Genomic DNA, 18,817 nt, shown 5'->3' with positions numbered 1-18,817 from the left:
CTGTAGTAAATAGCAGATGACAATGTCAGGGAGGGGAAGAAAAGCAAAGGCACCTCTCTGTTTGGTCAAGGACCGTAAGGGGTGAAGGACATATAGCATATCATATTGACGTATGTCCCATTGAGGCATGCAATTATTTACTGGTCATGACATTATTATCTCCCGCTCCATCAGAGAGGCTCAGAAGAATGAGACCTTAGGGAGTCTTACCTCTCTGCACAAAAAAAAAAAAAAGAAATAGCAGGTGGTATTCCTCAGATATATCCACTCAGCCCCACCACATCATGTATTGCTTTGCCCTCATGCACACCAAGGGAAGAGGAAGCTCTGCAAACTTGTCTTGCCGCTGTGCAGGGAGGACGGGTGGTATTTGTTCAGCGCTGTGTTCATTATCCAGCATAATGGCTGGTACTGTATCTACAGATGCAGTGACCTCTGTTGAACATCAAACTGACACTGAAAATATACTGCAGAGAGGGGGCACCCATGTCAAATTCCAGCAAGTCTCTGCACACCATTGGCGCTTTCAAAGTAAAGATATAGTACAGCTCTTTGTCTGTGTGGTAACGGAACAAATAAAAGACGAATCCACTCGCTAGACTGCATTTCACAGTTTCCTCAAAGAGAAACATAGCCACTCCATGTAGCATTTAAAAATGGAGGAGGAGGCGCACAGAAGACCCGATGAATTTCTGTGTTGAATTGAAACGTCTTTGAGTAAATGGTGAAATGCCTGTTTCTTTTTTGTTTTCATTGATTTTCCTTTTTTCTCTGCCACCGCTTTGAATGTGTGAGCTTATAATTGAGAAAAAGCTAACAGTGTATTAAAACAAACACACATATCTCCCTGTCTCAGCAAATGCTTTGTCAGCCACACAGGAATATGTTTCCTTTCTCTAAATAGGGCCCTCATTGTTTTCCAATCGCGTGTTGCCTCCATAATGATTTGCATGAAAAATGTGTCTGCAGTGGAAATGATGATCAGGATCCCGGCGGTGATGACCGGAGAGATAGAATCATGACCCTGTGAGGAGCTAATGTATTGTAGCAGAGCTAATGTGTGACAGGAATTTGCAGCACTGGCTCAGGATTTCGCACTCTGCACTCCTCTGATTCTGTGCAACAATTGACTCAAAAAGACAAAGTACTGTGGAAAGGAGCATCTCAGGGGAGCATGCAGGAGCAAGGTTTTCTACACCATCCGTGACCCTGGTTTCTCTACAAATTGGCTTTGTCCTTGTCAATGAGGGGGAGAAGGAGAAAAGGCACATGAGGAAGAAAAAAGGAGAGAAAACAGTGTTGCTTTGGCTCATGTCTGGATTCCCTACCCAGCACCCAAGCCACGTTTGTGCCAAGTAACATTGGTTTTGACCTAGGGTGGTCATGCTTTTTTTTTCTCATCCTTTTGTTTCTTTCCCCTCTTTTTTTTTCCTTTTCGCTCTTGGCTGAAACAGGTTCTTAATACTGTCAGAAAACAAAAGCCGGTGGAAGGCATTTAGATCCCTGTTCTTAGGCAGAGGTTGCCCCGTCTCTGGGCACAGGGGGTATTAGCTCCATGAAAGGCGAACATGGAAGTAATGAGTGGTGGGGGGGAGCCATTAGTATGCTTGAGATAGCTTCAACACAAGGCCTCTTGGATCATGACATGTCGCGAGCAGTTCTTATCATCCGGACAGCTCCATCTGCACCTTTAATATTTTATCCTCAGCAGTTCATTTGGAGTTCAGTGTGTACACACACAGTCCACTTCAGAAAAAAGCTTTCTCCTCAGTCCCAGTGTGGCGAGGTGCTTCTGCATGGCTTGCAGTGATGATTCAGAGACAGAGAGACAGAGTGAGGGATAGAGGCAAGGCAGCTCAGCTCTAGCAAGGAGGATCCCCCGGGAAGGGCTGCGAAAGCATGTCGGTGGGGGTGGGAACATGTGCCGTGCTGCTAGGTTACTTTAAAGTACTGTGTCCCTCTCCTCTGTCTCATTGGATCCATGTCACCACTCCAGGCTGTGTGAAAGGGTTTTTCAAAAGTCCTCGCCCTCCTGCCCCCCCAACACACACACACACACACACACACACACACACACATACACACACACATGCCCTCCACCCCCACCCCAACTGTCTGACTCATGCAGGCGGCTGATAGAAATAATGGCTGATAGCTGTGAAACAAAACATAGTTTCAGTGCCGGCTCTGATATAAAAGACGGTTCGCGATTCAGGATTTTTCCCCGCCCTTTTTTATTTTTTTCTAGTCACCCCTCTCTTTTACTGCCTGGGTTATTGTGAGCAAGCTCCATGAGTTGATTGCATGTGGAGGGGGTGATGTATTGATCATGGGCAGTCTTTTGATAGCAGTGTGCACCAGTACACGGATAATTTCTGTTCAAGAGTGAATGGCCGTGGTCTGAGTCCAGCTCTCAAAGGTCATTCATTCATTTCATGCCCTCATACTGGCAGTGCGTCTCCATTTTTCTTTTTCGCCAATATTTATGGCGTTCAAAAGATAACATGATAACACTGAAATGCACTGTTGTAAGGCCCACCTGGGAAAAAAAGCTTTTGTCATTGCAAATGTGTTTATTTGTATGTATTTTTTTGTTGTTACTCACATGCTGCAGATAGAGTTGCTTACATGTATTTGTCTGCTGTATTTTCTGTATTTGCCTGATCCTTTGATATGCACTATTGGAGACACACATTTCAATTTTTCTTTCTCAGATATTCCTTGACATTATTTATACATGCCTGGCTTGCAGTACAAACACAGTCTGGCTTGTCTGCTGTGAGTGCATGTACATGCTGTGTCAGGGACTAGTTTGCCCCAGAATAAATGTTTTTGAAGTGAATTATTTGGAGCGGCTCCTTGCTGGCCCATCCAGCCTTTGTGTCTCTAAATCACGGTATTGATTTTTAAGGTACCGAGTAAACGCACCCAGGAACACAGCACATAGTATCCTTGTCTCAACCTGATATGTGCCACTGGCTCCCTTAAGATTTAATACATTAAAACAAGCAAGCAAACGCCAACTCCCTCACCCCTTTCCCTCTTTCTGTCTCTCTTTTCATCTGTCCACACACAAGAATTGAACAAAATATACCATGTTCCCTCAAGCCTGGTTATACCTTATAATATTTCACTATGTGCATAAAATGATATGCAGTTGTTTTGTACAACAAGAGGTTCTCTTATTTCTCCTGCTACTTTCATTCCCCTCTGACTTTGCCAGACTGCTGCTGTGTGGCTGTTTCTTTCCTTTTTTTTTACTGTGATGGATTTTAATGCATTTCCATGCTCTTATTGATATAGAATGACACTAAATTTGGCGCCAGTCGGCCCGTCTGAGCCTGGCTGGAACGATAGATGTTTATTGGATTAGTCTGTGGACATGCAGAGATTTGAAGGCTCTCCTCTTTTAATACTTATAGACAAATTAACAGTTTCCCCCACCCCCTCTTTCTGTCTGCTTTATCTTGAATCATACATCTTCATGTATTAACACTGCCATTACTCTGTTTTGACAGCTCAATCTCATCTTCCTGGTCATCACAATGTACAAAATGGTGAAGCACTCTACCACCCTGAAACCAGACTCTAGCCGACTGGAGAATATAAAGTAAGTAAAGCGTCACATGCCGAACCCCCACATTCTCTTGCTTATCAGCAACATAACACTGGTGCTATTCTGCCACTACCCCCAGGAAGACTAATGCTCTTTTACTCTTGAGGTAATGTTTTTTTTCTCTCTCTTTTTTAAAACTTAATAATATTTCATAAGAAAATGCATTACGTCCCCCACCTCAGGGCCAAATTTCAGCACTGGACTAGCGAGTGAATGATTAAAATACAAGAATATATTTCTTTTTTGGGTGGTCGATTTTTGAGGGAGTCGTGTAATACAGATTCTGACCCAGACTTTTGGCATGACTAAGCTGTCATGATGACTAGACAGACTCTGTGAGTCGTCTTTTTGTCCTTTGTTGTTATGCTCCAAGCCACTAGCCACAGAACTGCGCTGGCATGACACACATCACTCCAAGGCTTCAACCTAACTATGCACTGTTGGCTCTGCTAGGGTGGGGTACAGTGGAACAGCTACCATGTGTGTTTGCTGCTGGAACATGTCTTACCCTCTTTTTTTTCCTTTTCTTTTTTTTTTTTTTTAAATAGATCCCAGCTTCTAATCCCAGCCAAAGAAAAAAAAATTCCTTCCCAACACAACCATCACCACCCGACCACCCCCACCCCACCCCCCTTCTAGTTTAGGGCTTTCTGAGTCGCCTCAACATTTACGATGTGTCTTGCCTCGGGAAGGAAAGCAAAGTTTCCCAAAGCACTAATTGTTTTGTTTTGGGGTTTTTTTTGCACTTATGTGAAAACAATATTTATTGCTGTTTACTACAGGATGAATTTCAGGGCCTCTCCCATTTTTTAGGGGGTGTGGGGTTATATGGTATTGTTACTTGCAGAAGCACAGCCCCACCTCAGTTTGCACCATTATATTTCAACTTCCACGACTTGGTGCAGGAGCAGCGGTGTTGCTATTTTTATCCAATGTTTGTTATTTTTCATTTTTCCTTAATGAATGTGTGCAACATTACAGCACTGTGGTAAAACTGCAATCAGGAAGAACAGTCAGAAAAGGGCTTATTCAGATTCTTGGTTTATTTGAGATAGACTACTCCCTTATCAAGGAAACCACAACAGAACACATGTACTGAACATGGTGGCACTCGGACTGGTGCACATTTCCACTTGGATGTTAGAAACGATTCCTCTTAAGCTTGTTTATACTGCAGAAATACATTGTGTATTAATAGCTGTCTCCTTGTGGTCTTTTTTTCTCTGTGTGTTTCGTGCCAAAGTTTGGTCTCAGAGTCAGTTTAGCACCAGTGTCATTGCATGTTGCATGTGAAGGCAAAGTTAACGCACGCCCTCTGCTTTCTCTTCTCCTACCATTCTCCTCCTCTCTCTGTTCTGCGATCCACACCAGTAATTATCGCGTTTGTGACGGCTACTATAATACAGATTTGCCTGGGTAAGCTTTTACTATACACCTCAACTAATTTTACCCACACACCACCACCCACACAATACAGCAGCATAAATGCAAATTTAGCCACAGACGATGTGCTGTGACCAAATACTCTACACAGGATTTTGTAATTGAGTCATCAGCTGCAAAAACATACAACTTTCAGTCCTTGTTAGACCCTTAATTTCAACGCCTCCCGTGAGGATCAAAGTTGAAGATATCTTACTCAAATGCCGACTAACCCACGCTGTTATGCGCTCTGATCTAATTGTGTTTCTCTCTTCCTGCTTATCATGCTCTCTAGCTATGAAGATAATAAACGGTTTATCAAGTAAGCACATGTTGCCCAGAAGTCTCCTCTTCAGCTTGTAGTTTATTCTCTCTCCTTGTTTATTCTTTCTTTCGTTTCCTTTTCTTTCTTTTTCTTTTTTTTTTCTCTCTGGCCCAGTTTATCCTCCTCCCAAACTGCAGCTTCAAAGCTACTCATCCACTGTCTGTGTGACTGTTCACTTTCACCACGTCGATCATCTTGAAATCCAGTGTTGTTGTTGTTGTTGTTGCTGTTATTGTTGCTGTTGTGTGTTTGAGCATTGAACTGTGACCGCTGCTGGTGTGTGAAGGCTCCACAGGACCTTCACACACGAGGCAGGGATTCTCCTTTTTTCCTTGAACTCTTTCCACGTCTGGCTAGTTCTCCAGTTCTGATAACACGCTCACTAAATAATATTTAGTATGTGATAGTATTTTCTGCTGTTTTTTAAAGCTTATTTTTAAACATGCTGTGCTCTATGATTATGCTGTTCTGTATCTTCTGACACATAAAAAGTTATTTACAGAAAACGAGATCAAGGTTTTCCTTCCTTCTTGTCTGTTTGAAGGCAGGAGCTGCAGTTTGAGTTTGGGCAGAGAGTGTGTGTGAGAGTGGAGGGGTGGGGGAACAGCTGCGGGGAAGGGGATTTTTGCTAGTTTGTCATACTTTTAGTGATGAAAAATCCCAGTCTTTATTCTGTCACCAAATGCCTCTCACGCTGGATTTGTCCTCTCCTTGTGCTTGTGTTTTTTTCGCCTTTCGTCCTTTAGATCCTGGGTCATGGGTGCCTTCGCCCTGCTGTGTCTGCTGGGCCTGACGTGGTCCTTTGGTCTCTTCTTCATCAATGAGGCCTCTATCGTCATGGCATACCTCTTCACCATATTCAACACCTTCCAAGGAATGTTTATCTTCATCTTCCACTGCCTCCTTCAGAAAAAAGTAAGTTCCTTGTCATCCGCAGCACTCAAAGACACTGATTTGTATTTCAAGGTGAAAAGGCTTCTGAGTTTTGAGGCCCAACCTTCACGCCAGCACGTAGAATTCACAGGGTGCCGCATGCTGATATAAAGAACAAACACCGCTCGCTTCAAGATCTTGGCTAAGTCATATGTAAAGTCAACATTGTATGTAAACACTCTGCTGTTTGCCGGTGCAGGTCCGCAAAGAGTACAGCAAGTGCTTCCGCCACACGTACTGCTGCGGAGGGCTGCCGACCGAGAGCTCACACGGCTCTGCAAAGACTTCCACCACGCGGACCAGCGCACGCTACTCCTCTGGTACACAGGTAGACCAGCAGCTTCACCTTCAGTCGAACACTCACTGAGTGTCAAAAAACAGAAAAAGAGAACACAAATGTTCCCTGCACACACTCACACACTCATCATGCTTATTTTTATTATTATGAACTCCAATGTTTAAACAATTGTTCATGAGAATGTACTTTCATCACACAAAAAAATGCACACCATGCATTTTAGCTTCAGAGGTAGATCAAGAGACACAAACATTATGCCACATTTTACAAGCAGCATCTGCTGTACTGCATGAATACCTTTCTTCTGTTCTGCCCCTTTAGCACTTGCTTTTATCTTTTTTCTCACTAACATCATGTGCATGGGAAATAGTACTGCACTGTTTAAAGAGCATTGCAAGCACATTTTACTGTGGGGAAAGCCAAAATTGGAAAAAAAGAAAAACATATTTGCTTTATCCCTTTGTTATTAAAGGCTAATAGGCCTTATTAGACGAGACCTCTGAATGTACTGTGCTTATGGAGAAACACCCCATATCGCACTTGAACCTCCAGCCTTTTTCGAGACACTCATGACTGGAGCTCAAGTCGTTCAGAAGTTGACTCAAATAAAATGAGTTTTGAAAGACACATACAGACAGAGTTAGCATAAGCTGCCCCTAACTTGCTGCATATTAGCAGGCTTATGAGGAGTGATATAGCCAGTAGAGTGTACACAGAAAATAAATGAAAGTTGATCTGAAAGGTGAGCGGGCTTGTTTAAAGTCCTAATGACTGTCCCTTGTTGACCTGACAGAGTCGTATCAGGAGAATGTGGAATGACACCGTAAGAAAGCAATCTGAGTCCTCCTTTATCTCAGGTGACATCAACAGCACCTCCACCCTTAACCAAGGTCAGTTCACACCTCATTTCTCTCCACATGCACACCTATGCACACATTTCATCATTCAGCTAAAAATATCTCCTTGAAAGTTCCAATGATCTCACACCACCACACAGGATCTTTCTCTGGTAATCATAATAAATGCCTTCAGCTTGAAAAGACCAAGCAGCGCAGATAAAAGAAAAAAAAAAGAAGAAGAAGAAGGAAAAAAAAGATCTAGGCCTTTAGTTTAGTCTCCCTGTTCTGCCAGTAAGGGATTACAAAAATCCATCCTCAAATACTTGGTGCGCTGTCATTCTGGCCGGTAACGTCAGTCTGAAATTGGGACAGGGCTAGAGGATCGTTTTTTATTTAAGTGCTGGTTGTCCAAAGTTCATACCCAGGCCCTAGGGAAACATAGACAAAACTAAAAACAGGGAAAATAAAGTTTTATTTCAGGAAAATCTTAACACACAGAGAGAGGCCATTTGTTGCCTGGCATATAAGGTGACCTGTGTTACTTTACAGGGGGATTTATGAGGGAGGGAGAGAGCGGTGGGAGGGGGAGAAAACTGTCATTTATTATTTAGCTTGAGCACAAATATGATGATGAGAAGATGATGTTCAACTCTGGCTGACCTGGAGCGCTTAGTGCGTTGTTAGGCTTTCTGCTGCCTCTGAAATGGCTTTCCAAGCATGCAAGGGAAACGAGGGTTTACACCAAGGTAGTTTAACTTCACTCCCTCCGCTCCTCTCCCCTGACTCCTCTCGCTGCCGCTCTTTGCCTTCTCTTTCTTTTTTTTTTTTCGCTGTCACTTTCCACAAGGTAAAACATTACACCTAGGGCTTTGAAGCACATTTTGACTCGCTGATACATCAGTAACAATATGGAAGTAGGACTTTTTTTTTTCCTACAGTACCACTTCCTGGAGATGTTAATGCAAAGGTTGGATATTGATCACTCCAGGGTGTAGTAGCCTAGTTGCCCTGGAGAGTCGGTGCACTAAAGGAGGGCTCTATCTCCTGGAAGCACTTCCTTGTCATTAAAATCATCCCTGGAGACTTCCCAACATGACAGATGGCATTTAACACAGGTGATAAATGGCAGTGGAAATCCTTAAAACACACTGGAAACTGAGGGGGGAAAAAACTAAAAGGAGGACAAGGTTTTGGAAGAAAGTGGCCAAATATGAGTCTAAATAAAGATTCTGACATAAAAACTTGGAAGGATTCTGCTCCTTATAATAGGGTAGATTTTATATTTGGACCTAGTTCAAACAGTAGAACATTTTGCACAATCACAGAAATGCAGGGAGCTATTTTTGAAAGTTATATTAGCTCAGAATAGTAAGTATAACTTATGAAAAGCACAGGTAACAGGATCCAGTAATAATATGCGCAAAAGCTTGAAGTCGTGTTTATAAATGTAATGAATGGCTGGAAACACACGTAACAAATGAACCTGAGAGCTGAAAAATCTGCTACCTAAAGTTGTTGAATGTGAGGAGGTCCTGCAAATATTTTTGGTATTTGCAGACGTAGCTTGTTTGTTGCTTCTCAAACTCAAACTCTGCATTCTCAACTTTAAAATAAACACCCCAGTTTCAGATTTTGCCAGATAGCCAGAGATGACGACACCACATGTCTCAACTTGCTGAAAATGTCCTTCATTTCTTTTCCTCATGAAAACGTTTCACAGTCACTGTCAGCTGATTACGGCAAACTTATACCTGCTCCTCTTCTGTCTTGCCACTCCAGGAATGACCGGGAATTACCTACTAACAAATCCTCTTCTTCGACCACAAGGCACTAACAACCCTTATAACACCTTACTGGCTGAGACAGTCGTATGTAACACCCCCACGGCTCCAGTGTTTAACTCGCCAGGTGTGCTTACTTAATACTTTCACAATGCATTCAGGCTTTTACTCTCTCTCTCGCTCTCTCTCTCTCTCTCTTTGCCTCCTTTCTTTCTCTCACTCTGTTTCTAAAGCAGGCCAAATTAAAAGCAGGATGTTCTGCAGTATCGCCTTTCCTTCTGAATCATTGTCTCCCAAATGCTTGATACAGTACTTATTGTGTGTGTGTGTGTGTGTGTGTGTGTGTGTGTGTGTGTGTGTGTGTGGGTGTGTGTGTGTGTGTCGCGCATAGACAATAAACATTACGTGTGTGTTTGTGAAAATATGCACACGTTTTCATTTAGGACAGAGATTTTTGCGGTTCGTTTCGATCCAGCCTCTGCACTCTCATATTTCTCTTATCCAAACTCCGAGCAGGACATAATGATTAAGATGGGAAAGAGATACTGCACATTCTGCCTTGAGATAATGTAAACACTGGTGTAGACCTGAAGCTGTAGTATAAACTGCATGATCATTAAGATTTATGCTCCTGAATTTACTCGGTAATTTGTTACTTTTTGTGTGTTTTAGAAAGAGCTTTCCCCTTAAAACGTATTCAACTGCAAGTAAAACCTATGCTGCTTAATACAGATCTACTTAATGCAACTTTTGCATTGAGTTGCTTCTGTATAGATATATATAATAGTTGAAACCTTTTTTAAAAAAACTGTATTCACTATATCTCAATTGCACATGACATTTAAGCATATATCACACTGTAAAGAACTGTGCTGTGATTATGTGTGCTATTCTATCTTGAAACTGAAATGGCATCTTTTGTCATGTTTTGTGCTTCTCCCCTGTGCTTCCCTCTAGTGACCTACAGAGAGACAAGTATGGGAGTAAAACTTAACTTTGCCTATCAAATGTAAATTTTTTTCAGCATGCTTATTTAAAAACAACCAAAACCCTGGCACAATCACTGGTTTACTTTAGGCCATTAACACACACTCAGTGAGCAAGTGGTTCACAAAATTATCCACCCAAATTCTGCTTCCAATCTGAAGCTAAATAAATTTGAAGTAATCTCTGAGATCTGACAGCTTTATCGCAAATGCCCAATACTCTGCTTCTCTCTCTCTCTTTTCTGCTTAATTTGTGATTTTTTTTAACAGACCTAAAATGTGTTGCTTTTTTCTGGAAGAAAGGAGCATTTATTAGAAAGGTTTCCTTGTCCTTTCTTTCTTTTTTTTCTTTCTTTTTTTCCTCCCTTTCTTATTATTTTGGCACATGTGGCATTTAGCAGTCTCAGTGTCCAGTAGTATTCCAATCACACCTTTCCAGACAACACCTGTCTGGACACTAAATTGCCTCCTAGCAGGCATAAACACATGGATGTCATGGCAGCAGCTGTTTAATTTTCCCTTACTCTCTTTTTTTTTAAACAACTCTCTTGTCATTTTTCCTCTATTGCCCAATAAGCTCTGCAAAAATCTTTTAACATCCTTGCTACAAACACAATCAACCCCCCACCACCCCACCCCACCTTTTTTTTGGATAAAGACAAATGTTGCCGTCAAATATCCCATTAGTCTTCACCTTAATTTTCACATGTGTTGTTGTTTGAGGCACGTCAGCCATAGCAGAGCACATTTCTTCCTTTATCTCCTCTCTCAATCATGGCACAACTAATATTTATCCTTTTGCTGCTGTTTTCCATGACCTCCATGCTTTGAGAAATTCCTAACATGACCGTGTCCGACCTCTGCAGCGGCTGTGTTATTCTTGAGCTGTTCTGCTAGTGACCAGGGTCTCACTGGGAACTGTCACTGTGACGGATGCCAAGTGCTGGGCTGCGGGCAAGCTCTGACCTTTGCCAGCTCTGGGTACACAAGCTGCCAACTAACGGACAGAAAGTGTACCAGCGCAAACAAACCGAAAGAAAAAACATCTACAAAAAAAGTAGCTGTTGGCATTTAATTCATAGAAGTAAAAGCTGTTTAATGCTTGTTTATTTCATTTGCTGAACCCTTGCTCTTGCTAAGTTGCAGTTAAGACTTTTACTTTACGTTTTGTTGTTCTTTTGAGTGATTCTTCTTCATGTTACAAATAAATCATTTTACTTTCTTTTGTACATCAGCTGCTCTTAGACCAGATAGCCTGAGCAGACAGACATGATGTGAGTTGTCTAAAGTGAGTCTTTTCACCTGCTGTGTGTGGTGATGGTGGAGTGCTGCTTGTGGGCTCCCCTTGTAGTGAGAACAAAGATGGCTGTCCCATGTTGATACATGACTACTTTCCCTTTTTCTGTCTATGTAATCTTTTCCCATCTCTGTCCTTTTCTTTCCCTCGGCACATTCAACCTATTAGTTGCTAGAAAACTTGTAAGTGTTGTAGCTTGCCCGTTTGTGGCTTCATACTTGTGGACATCTACTTTTGCCCGGTGTGTTGTGATGGTGATTACTGTTTCAGTTTGTTTTCCTTAATGTTGTTTGGGATCTTTTTCATTGCTTTGTCACTTTTGTGGCAGACTAAAATGCACAATGCTTTGCTTATTTTAAAGCAAATTTTAAAAAGGGAAAGTCAAATGTATATGTGAGAAAGTAAAATGATTTCTCATTGCAAGTAATGCATGCCTGTATTTTGTATGTTAAGGATTGTGCCTAACTAACGGCATGGCTTAATTTGACTTGAGTTTTTGATGTGAAACTGCATCCTAAACAGCATTAAACTTTTGTTTGTTTCTTTCATGGGTTATTGGTGTTGACTAATGTAAAATCCCCTCACATGTTCCTCTCTTTCCAGGGCACTCACTGAACAGTGCGGTGAGGGATACAAGTGCAATGGATACTCTACCGCTAAATGGTAACTTTAATAATAGCTACTCACTCCGCAATGGGGACTTTGGCGACAGTGTGCAGGTAGTAGACTGCGGCCTCAGTCTGGACGATGCTGCCTTCGAGAAAATGATCATCTCCGAGCTAGTACACAATAACCTGCGTGCCTGTAACAAAAGCCACCAACAGCAACAGCAGCAGCACCCCAGTTTACATCATCCGCCCCACCACCAGCAACCCCCGCAGTACCACCATCACCACCACGTGGAGCGGGCTCCGCCCAAGGTGACGGTGATAGGCGGCAGCAGCAGCGAAGACGACGCTATTGTAGCCGATGCTTCGTCTTTGGTGCACATGGGTGACGTGGTAGGCCTCGAGCTGCACCATCAGCAGGAGCTGGAGGCACCGCTTATCCCCCAACGGACTCACTCCCTTCTGTACGCACCCCAGAAGAAGGTGAGGACCGATGGGGGAGTTGATACCTTTGTCAGCCAGCTGACACCCACCAACCCTGATGATAGTCTGCAGTCCCCAAACAGAGACTCCTTGTACACTAGTATGCCTAATCTTAGGGACTTGCCATGCCCAGAGAGCAGCCCCGATGTGGTGGAGGACCTGTCCCCTTCTAAGAGGAGTGAGAATGAGGACGTTTACTACAAGAGCATGCCTAACTTAGGGGCTGGCCACCAGCTCCAAGCCTATTACCAGATAGGCCGAGGGAGCAGTGATGGTTACATTATACCCATTACTAAAGAGGGCTGCATCCCTGAAGGCGATGTACGGGAAGGACAGATGCAGTTAGTGACAAGCCTTTAAATGTATTTAAATCATCCCCAAACCTCTTCCTGCCCTTTTGCAGCCCTTACCTCTTGGAGGACACTTTAGGGAAGGGAAGGGAAGAGTTTGTTTTCTTGTGAGGAGAGCCAAGAGGTTCCATCATAGCCATTTCCAAACCTCACCCCGCCCCCATCTGCATTGCCATCTCCTCCTCCACCCAGACATGCCACTCTTCCCACCTTCCCTGCAGACCAAGAGACTTGGTGCACAGCAATGGCAGTGCAAAGTTTTAATGAGACTGTACATAAAATGGAGAGTCAATGTTCAATTTTAAGAGACAAGCCAACTATGTATTTAAATGTGCTGCTGCTGTTGAATAATTGAGAAAAATTTAAGGTACGAAAATAAAGAATAAAAAAAGACAAAAAAAAGAGGAAAGAATAATTACCGGCTACATCAGATCAGCATTTTCCCGGTCAAAAGGTTGTACATACACTCCCAAACATCCTTGTTGAAGCCTTTTTTTTTTTTTCTTCCCTTTTTTTTAGTTTAGTTTAGTTTTGTTTTTTGTAAACAAAACAGCACCCCTGGTCCAGGACATGGACAATGTTTGTGAAATATTCCTGATCAGACTGTTAGAAAAGGAATATAAGGTCCTGGTTGCCCAGAGTCGTTCTCCATCACCTGGAAGTTTGGATTGTATAACCACTAGCAATCAAGCCCCTGGCCTTATATTTTCTCAACTGTACATTGAACTGTTGTCAAGGAAAATGGCTAAAATATATATTTTGTTGTATTGCTAGTGTAAAATAAAAATTCATGGGAAACCGTAAATATGAAGAAACCTTTTAATTGCAAAATTTTACGTTTGAGAGACTATTGTGTAGAAGTTGCACATATGTTATACAGTGTGTTTATGGTTCCAACACTTCATTCATGGTAGTATGTTTGAACGTAAAGGCTTACGAAAAGAAGAAAGGAGGACTCAACAAATTACAAAGATGCATTATCACTTTTTCCACTTGTGAACAGTGTTTTTTGCTTAATGAGTTCCATTGATGCCACCCATTGCAATATGTTTATTTGGCATTACTTTAGTAGGATGGGAATGCAAAAACCCAGTTAAAGTGATTTATGCATTGCACAGTTTTTTGTGTGACTCTGAATGAAATAGATCTTTTTAGCAGTCGTGGCAGAGTGATGGGCAAGCGCAACATGAAACCAACTTTTGACAATAAAGTTTCTATCATAAATGTAGTTCTTCCACCTGGGTTTGGACATTTTATTTATTAAAAATCTTTCCAAAAGATAAGTGGGAAATGTGTGAATATTTTCCAGCACTGGTATACATGCTGTACTGTAGCTCATGTTTTTTTATGTAAACATGTTACCAAGGGGCTCATCACTTAAGACTGATGTAAAGTTCAACACTTGTTTAACAAATAAAATAAATGTGAGATTTTTTGTCAAATGCCAGTTGCTTTTTAATGGTTTCTGTTTTTGGCACTATTGGAGAAAGCCGGTTTCATTATATTATTTTGCTATGGACAAAATACACTTTTGACTCAGGTTATCAGTAAGTCCCAAGCACCTTGAAAGGTAAATTGGTGAATTTGTTTTCCAGGGGATTTATCTCGCTTTCTGTTCTGCTTTTCTTCAATCGCTGCAGAGTAGAGAGAGCTCATTTCACCATATGTGTTAGAGAAGCCAAATCTTTCCATGTGATTCAAAGATGAGAAACTCAGGTAGGAAATTTGCATTGTAAATGTTCCTCTGTGTGGTTGTAACACTAATAAAGGTTCAAAATGACACTGGTTCACAGCATTGTCCACTTAGTACATTATTGAATGAGCACTAGTCCTGGCACCATTAAAAAGTCCGGTGCTACAGAAATCTTGTAAGATGTTGGCATTAGTGCAGTGTGGGAGTAGAAACGTGTCCATGGACCTAACAAGGGGTCAGTGTTACACTTGGCTGCGGTTGTAGAAATATATTACATATAATATGTCCGAGTATGACACATATTTGCTCTAATTAATCTCTGCTGCTGCCGAAGGCCACAGTCAGTTCCTGTGTGGTTTCTGCCTTAGGTAATGCTAAGTTATGAGGCATTTTAATATAACACCAGTTGAGGCAGAGTGACAGCTCTCAGCAGGGTTGCTGGAAATTGCACTGTTTACCATTTGGCATTGAAGGAAATGAGTCAGAACTTAGCAAAAAAAAAAAAAAAAAAGCATTTTATGTCAGAGTCAGTGCACATAATGCTGTGTGGGCTGCGTGTTGTTTTGACTTTTTCAACAATTATGTGACATTTTGTGCAATTATCTGAGGCAACAAATTGTCATAGAAGAATTATGTTGCGTTTTTTTGTGATCTCTTGCACGGACCCCTTGAATGGCAGTTAGGAATCAAGTGTTGAGGTGATTGTTGACTGTTGAAATGGCAGACATAATGGCGTGCATAATAATGAGGGGAGAAAAAATTATATTGATTTCCATCCAGCATTATAAAACGCACAGCAACATTTTGTCTGTGTGTGAGAGCCCTAAAACTTTGAATATACAATGTGTAAAGAATCCCTTTTGAAAACATATTTTAGAAATTAGCAATGTTCTCTTAAACAGCAACAAATTGCATTGTAACAAATGTAATTGTAAAGAGCCAGTCCATGTTAACAAATAACTGTGTGAGGGACAACAAGCCATCCCACACAGAAAAGAAACACACGCCTTTTTATGTACAAAATGCTGTGTTCACTGCAGTAAACACTAATAACAGAGTTATTCTAACTTGCAAGTTTGTCTTTGTTCTTTGAGCATAAATCTCTCTTGGAGCCACCACTCACCAGCTTTTTCTGTTTACCTGAAATAGAAAAGACATCTCCTCAATGCACAGTTTTTAACAGCATTTTTTGCTTTTCTATGGCAAGAGTCAGTAGTGATTTCTCCTCAGCAGACAAACAAATAATTGCCAACCTTTTCCTCACCCCTCTCTCTAACTGCTGTTTGTTTATCCTAACACAGTGACCTTAGATGCAGATAAACTTGGCAGGTAAGCAGGTTTATTTTCTTTATTAAGGGCAGGGAAATATGATCTCGAATTGGCTATTTGTCTGTGACAGGGAATGTGGACTCTGCACCCTCCGCATCTTCGCGTGTGGCCCTCTCGCCATGCGAGAGTCTCTCTAATTCCCTATCTTTTGCTCAGGGAGAGACTCGCCCTTTTGTCAAACATTGATTCAGAAGTAGGCCAGGAGCCGAGGGGCTGAGAGCTCGGATGCTCCCACAGAGGAGCGAGTCGGCCCCTGGAAACTGAGGTAGAGAGTACTGTCAGCAGAATCAGGGTGAAACTACTAAAGACGAATGTGTTATTGGCAAAACAGAGGCATGAGACTAATGTGTGACCAAACATGGATATTTGTGATTGTCAAGTAATTTTCAGGTTCCAAGGAATTTCAGTAGGATATGATGCAACTGCATGAAAGAGATTTTCCTGTTGATTAAATATTTTATGTGTGTTTTTTCCCAAATTCCAAAATGAGCTGAAAGTCTCTCAAATGTCTCTGTGTCCTCTCTCAGAGACAGAAAACAGTAAGGCTTTTCTTAAAGGCACTTGGCATTTTGGTGACATAGAGATGTATGTAACATTTAATTAAGTAATCATCTGTTTAAGATCAACTGTGATGAGCTTCATCAACTTAAATAATAATTATGTGCTTCTTTTAATTAAAGATCATCACTGCTTCTATGAATTTTTAATTCTACATCCCTACATGTTTATATATGGAAGCCTCCAAACCCAATAATTCAATATTTTGTTTAAAAAAAGCATGGAGTGCTATGGCTGTTCTTGCAAGCCTGCAGTCATGTATTTGTCAAAGGTTCAGTTTAAGAAGTTCCATTTCAAACCCTTGGGGTTTTCTCTGAGGTTATCAATAGTGGCTGCAATAGCTTCTGCAGCAGAAACTCCTGTGAACGGAAAACACAGTGCCAATTATAGATGCCATCAACATGGATGAAAGCGATTGTGTACAAGCAAAGGAAAACCTCTCAAGCCACAAACAGTAACTGGCAGCGCAAAAGTAACTTCCCAAACTCTTGAAGTCAAAGGGGACCCTTTAACTGCTCACTCGTTTCTTCCCCCAGCCTCTTTTGTCCTGTCCCCAACTTCAAATGTGCAGATTTGCGGCCCATGGGCGACTTAGATCCGGTCCCGTCGAGGTGAAAAATCCAATTAACCTGCAGCTCCAGCTGCCTTCGTTATAATCCCCTCCCATAATTATGAAATTACCAGATGCAGGATTTCAAATGAAAAAAGGATGAGAGCGACTGGCTCAGGAAAAAAAAGATGAAATAAACCATTCCCTGCCAGTATACACAGCTCCAATTTGCCTCAAGGGGGAACAGCTAATTCTTATGACTGGGTTTGAAGGTGAGACCTGCAAAAGCCCTTGTAATCAGAATAAGAAATATCCTAACAAAAACATGAGGATGGTTGGATCTTGAAATAGCCATTGAGATAAATGGATAGACTCTTAAATGTTATGCATTTAGACAGTGACAGTATAAATACACCAAGTAAATCTAGACTAAGGCCCATCAAAACATCAAACAATTAAAAAACAGGGGCTCTGTGAGCATGTTAGGATCTTTGTAGGTATTCTACAGATAGTTACCTGTGGAGGATTTTGAGTATTAACACCTTTTACTTGAAAGGTCAAGATGAAATATATGTATATATATATATGTGTGTGTGTGTGTGTGTGTGTGTGTGTGTGAGTGTGTGTATGCAGGTTTAAGTTGTTGAGACTCACAATTACAGCACATTTAAGTATTTAAACAGTAAAATAGATTGAGGTTTGATACATTATTTGTTCATGCATTTAAAAGTAATCATGCATATTGCTTCACCCTTTCAGCATAAATACTCTGTTCCTCTGTAAAACAACACACATCACATGGGGATGCCATCCATTCATCCCCCTTTATATTTTTCAAAGAGCTGCTGTGTCTTGCCCTCAGTGCAGGCCCTTTCATCTCAATGCTCAATGAGATTTGAGCCGTAGGCTCTCTAAATATTAAAACCCTGAGCCACTGTAGCACACAAAACAAAAGTCATTGATTTCTCCACTATTAATTCAGGTTTTGGTTTTCTCCAAATGTGAACCATTTAAATTATCCTGTAAGATGGACACTTGTTCATCTTGTAGCCAATTATGCTACATGATGATGTAAGTGACGGTTGTATCTGACAGGAATGAGAAAGAATATTTTTAGATCATTAACAGACCTGCACAACTTGCCTTTTTAATTTTAAATCAAATAATTAGTTAGTTTTGCAATACTTTAACTTCTCCGATAGATAGATAGATAGATAGATAGATAGATAGATAGATAGATAGATAGATAGATAGATAGTGGTTTTGGTTTCTTTGTTTGGTGTTCTTTCCCCTTCCTCTTCAGGAGGCGGTGCTGTTGGGTCAGGTGACTGGGAGTAGCACCTGAGTTCACTCAGGTGCTGATTGCTATAAAAGAAGACTGGAGCTATTAGCTCTCTCTCTCTCTCTCCTACCATCAGGCAGGCCCTTTGGGCTGGGGATTTGGCTTCGGTTTTTGGTTAAGACTTAATTTTAGTTTGATGCTTACACCCACACATGCTTTTCACTCATTCAAACACACTACATTACCGACTTTACTGACCTACATTACTGTAAGTAAGTTTTGCTTTTGCCTTTTCATTAGTTAAATAAATTTAAATTAAGATAAACCTTGATTGTTTGTGTGGTCTCCCTCATTTTTGACCTGAATTTGAGTCGGTTCATGACAATAGATAGATTCAATGCAGTTGGGTAGCAATCCTGTCAGTACATTCACATATAGCCAACAGCAATTGAAAATAGATAAGAGAT

At 41.4% G+C, this 18,817-nt stretch overlaps 1 protein-coding gene across 18 annotated transcripts in view; it reads left to right on the top strand.

Annotated features, from left to right (window-relative positions):
• Window positions 1-14,728, top strand: part of adgrl2a (adhesion G protein-coupled receptor L2a) — a 95,257-nt gene extending 80,529 nt beyond the window's left edge. For 4 of the 18 annotated variants that reach the window (XM_051077138.1, XM_051077126.1, XM_018673145.2 and 1 more), the window contains 7 exons: window positions 3,519-3,610; window positions 6,110-6,278; window positions 6,496-6,624; window positions 7,388-7,484; window positions 9,213-9,341; window positions 10,172-10,189; window positions 12,101-14,728. In XM_051077138.1, the coding sequence (XP_050933095.1) occupies window positions 3,519-3,610; window positions 6,110-6,278; window positions 6,496-6,624; window positions 7,388-7,484; window positions 9,213-9,341; window positions 10,172-10,189; window positions 12,101-12,948 (1,482 nt within the window). In that variant the 3' untranslated portion in view covers window positions 12,949-14,728. Of the gene's footprint in view, window positions 1-3,518; window positions 3,611-6,109; window positions 6,279-6,495; window positions 6,625-7,387; window positions 7,485-9,212; window positions 9,342-10,171; window positions 10,224-11,435; window positions 11,489-12,100 lie in introns of those variants that run through there. The other 14 variants (XM_051077127.1, XM_018673165.2, XM_018673167.2 and 11 more) reach the window with 12 other exon arrangements.
• The last annotated feature ends 4,089 nt before the right edge of the window (window positions 14,729-18,817 follow it).

The sequence above is a fragment of the Lates calcarifer genome, linkage group LG17 (genome assembly GCF_001640805.2).
Source record: "Lates calcarifer isolate ASB-BC8 linkage group LG17, TLL_Latcal_v3, whole genome shotgun sequence".
Lineage (NCBI taxonomy): Eukaryota > Metazoa > Chordata > Actinopteri > Centropomidae > Lates > Lates calcarifer.
The sequence above is the reverse complement of the archived record's forward strand: the minus strand, read 5'-3'. Positions and strand labels throughout refer to the sequence as shown.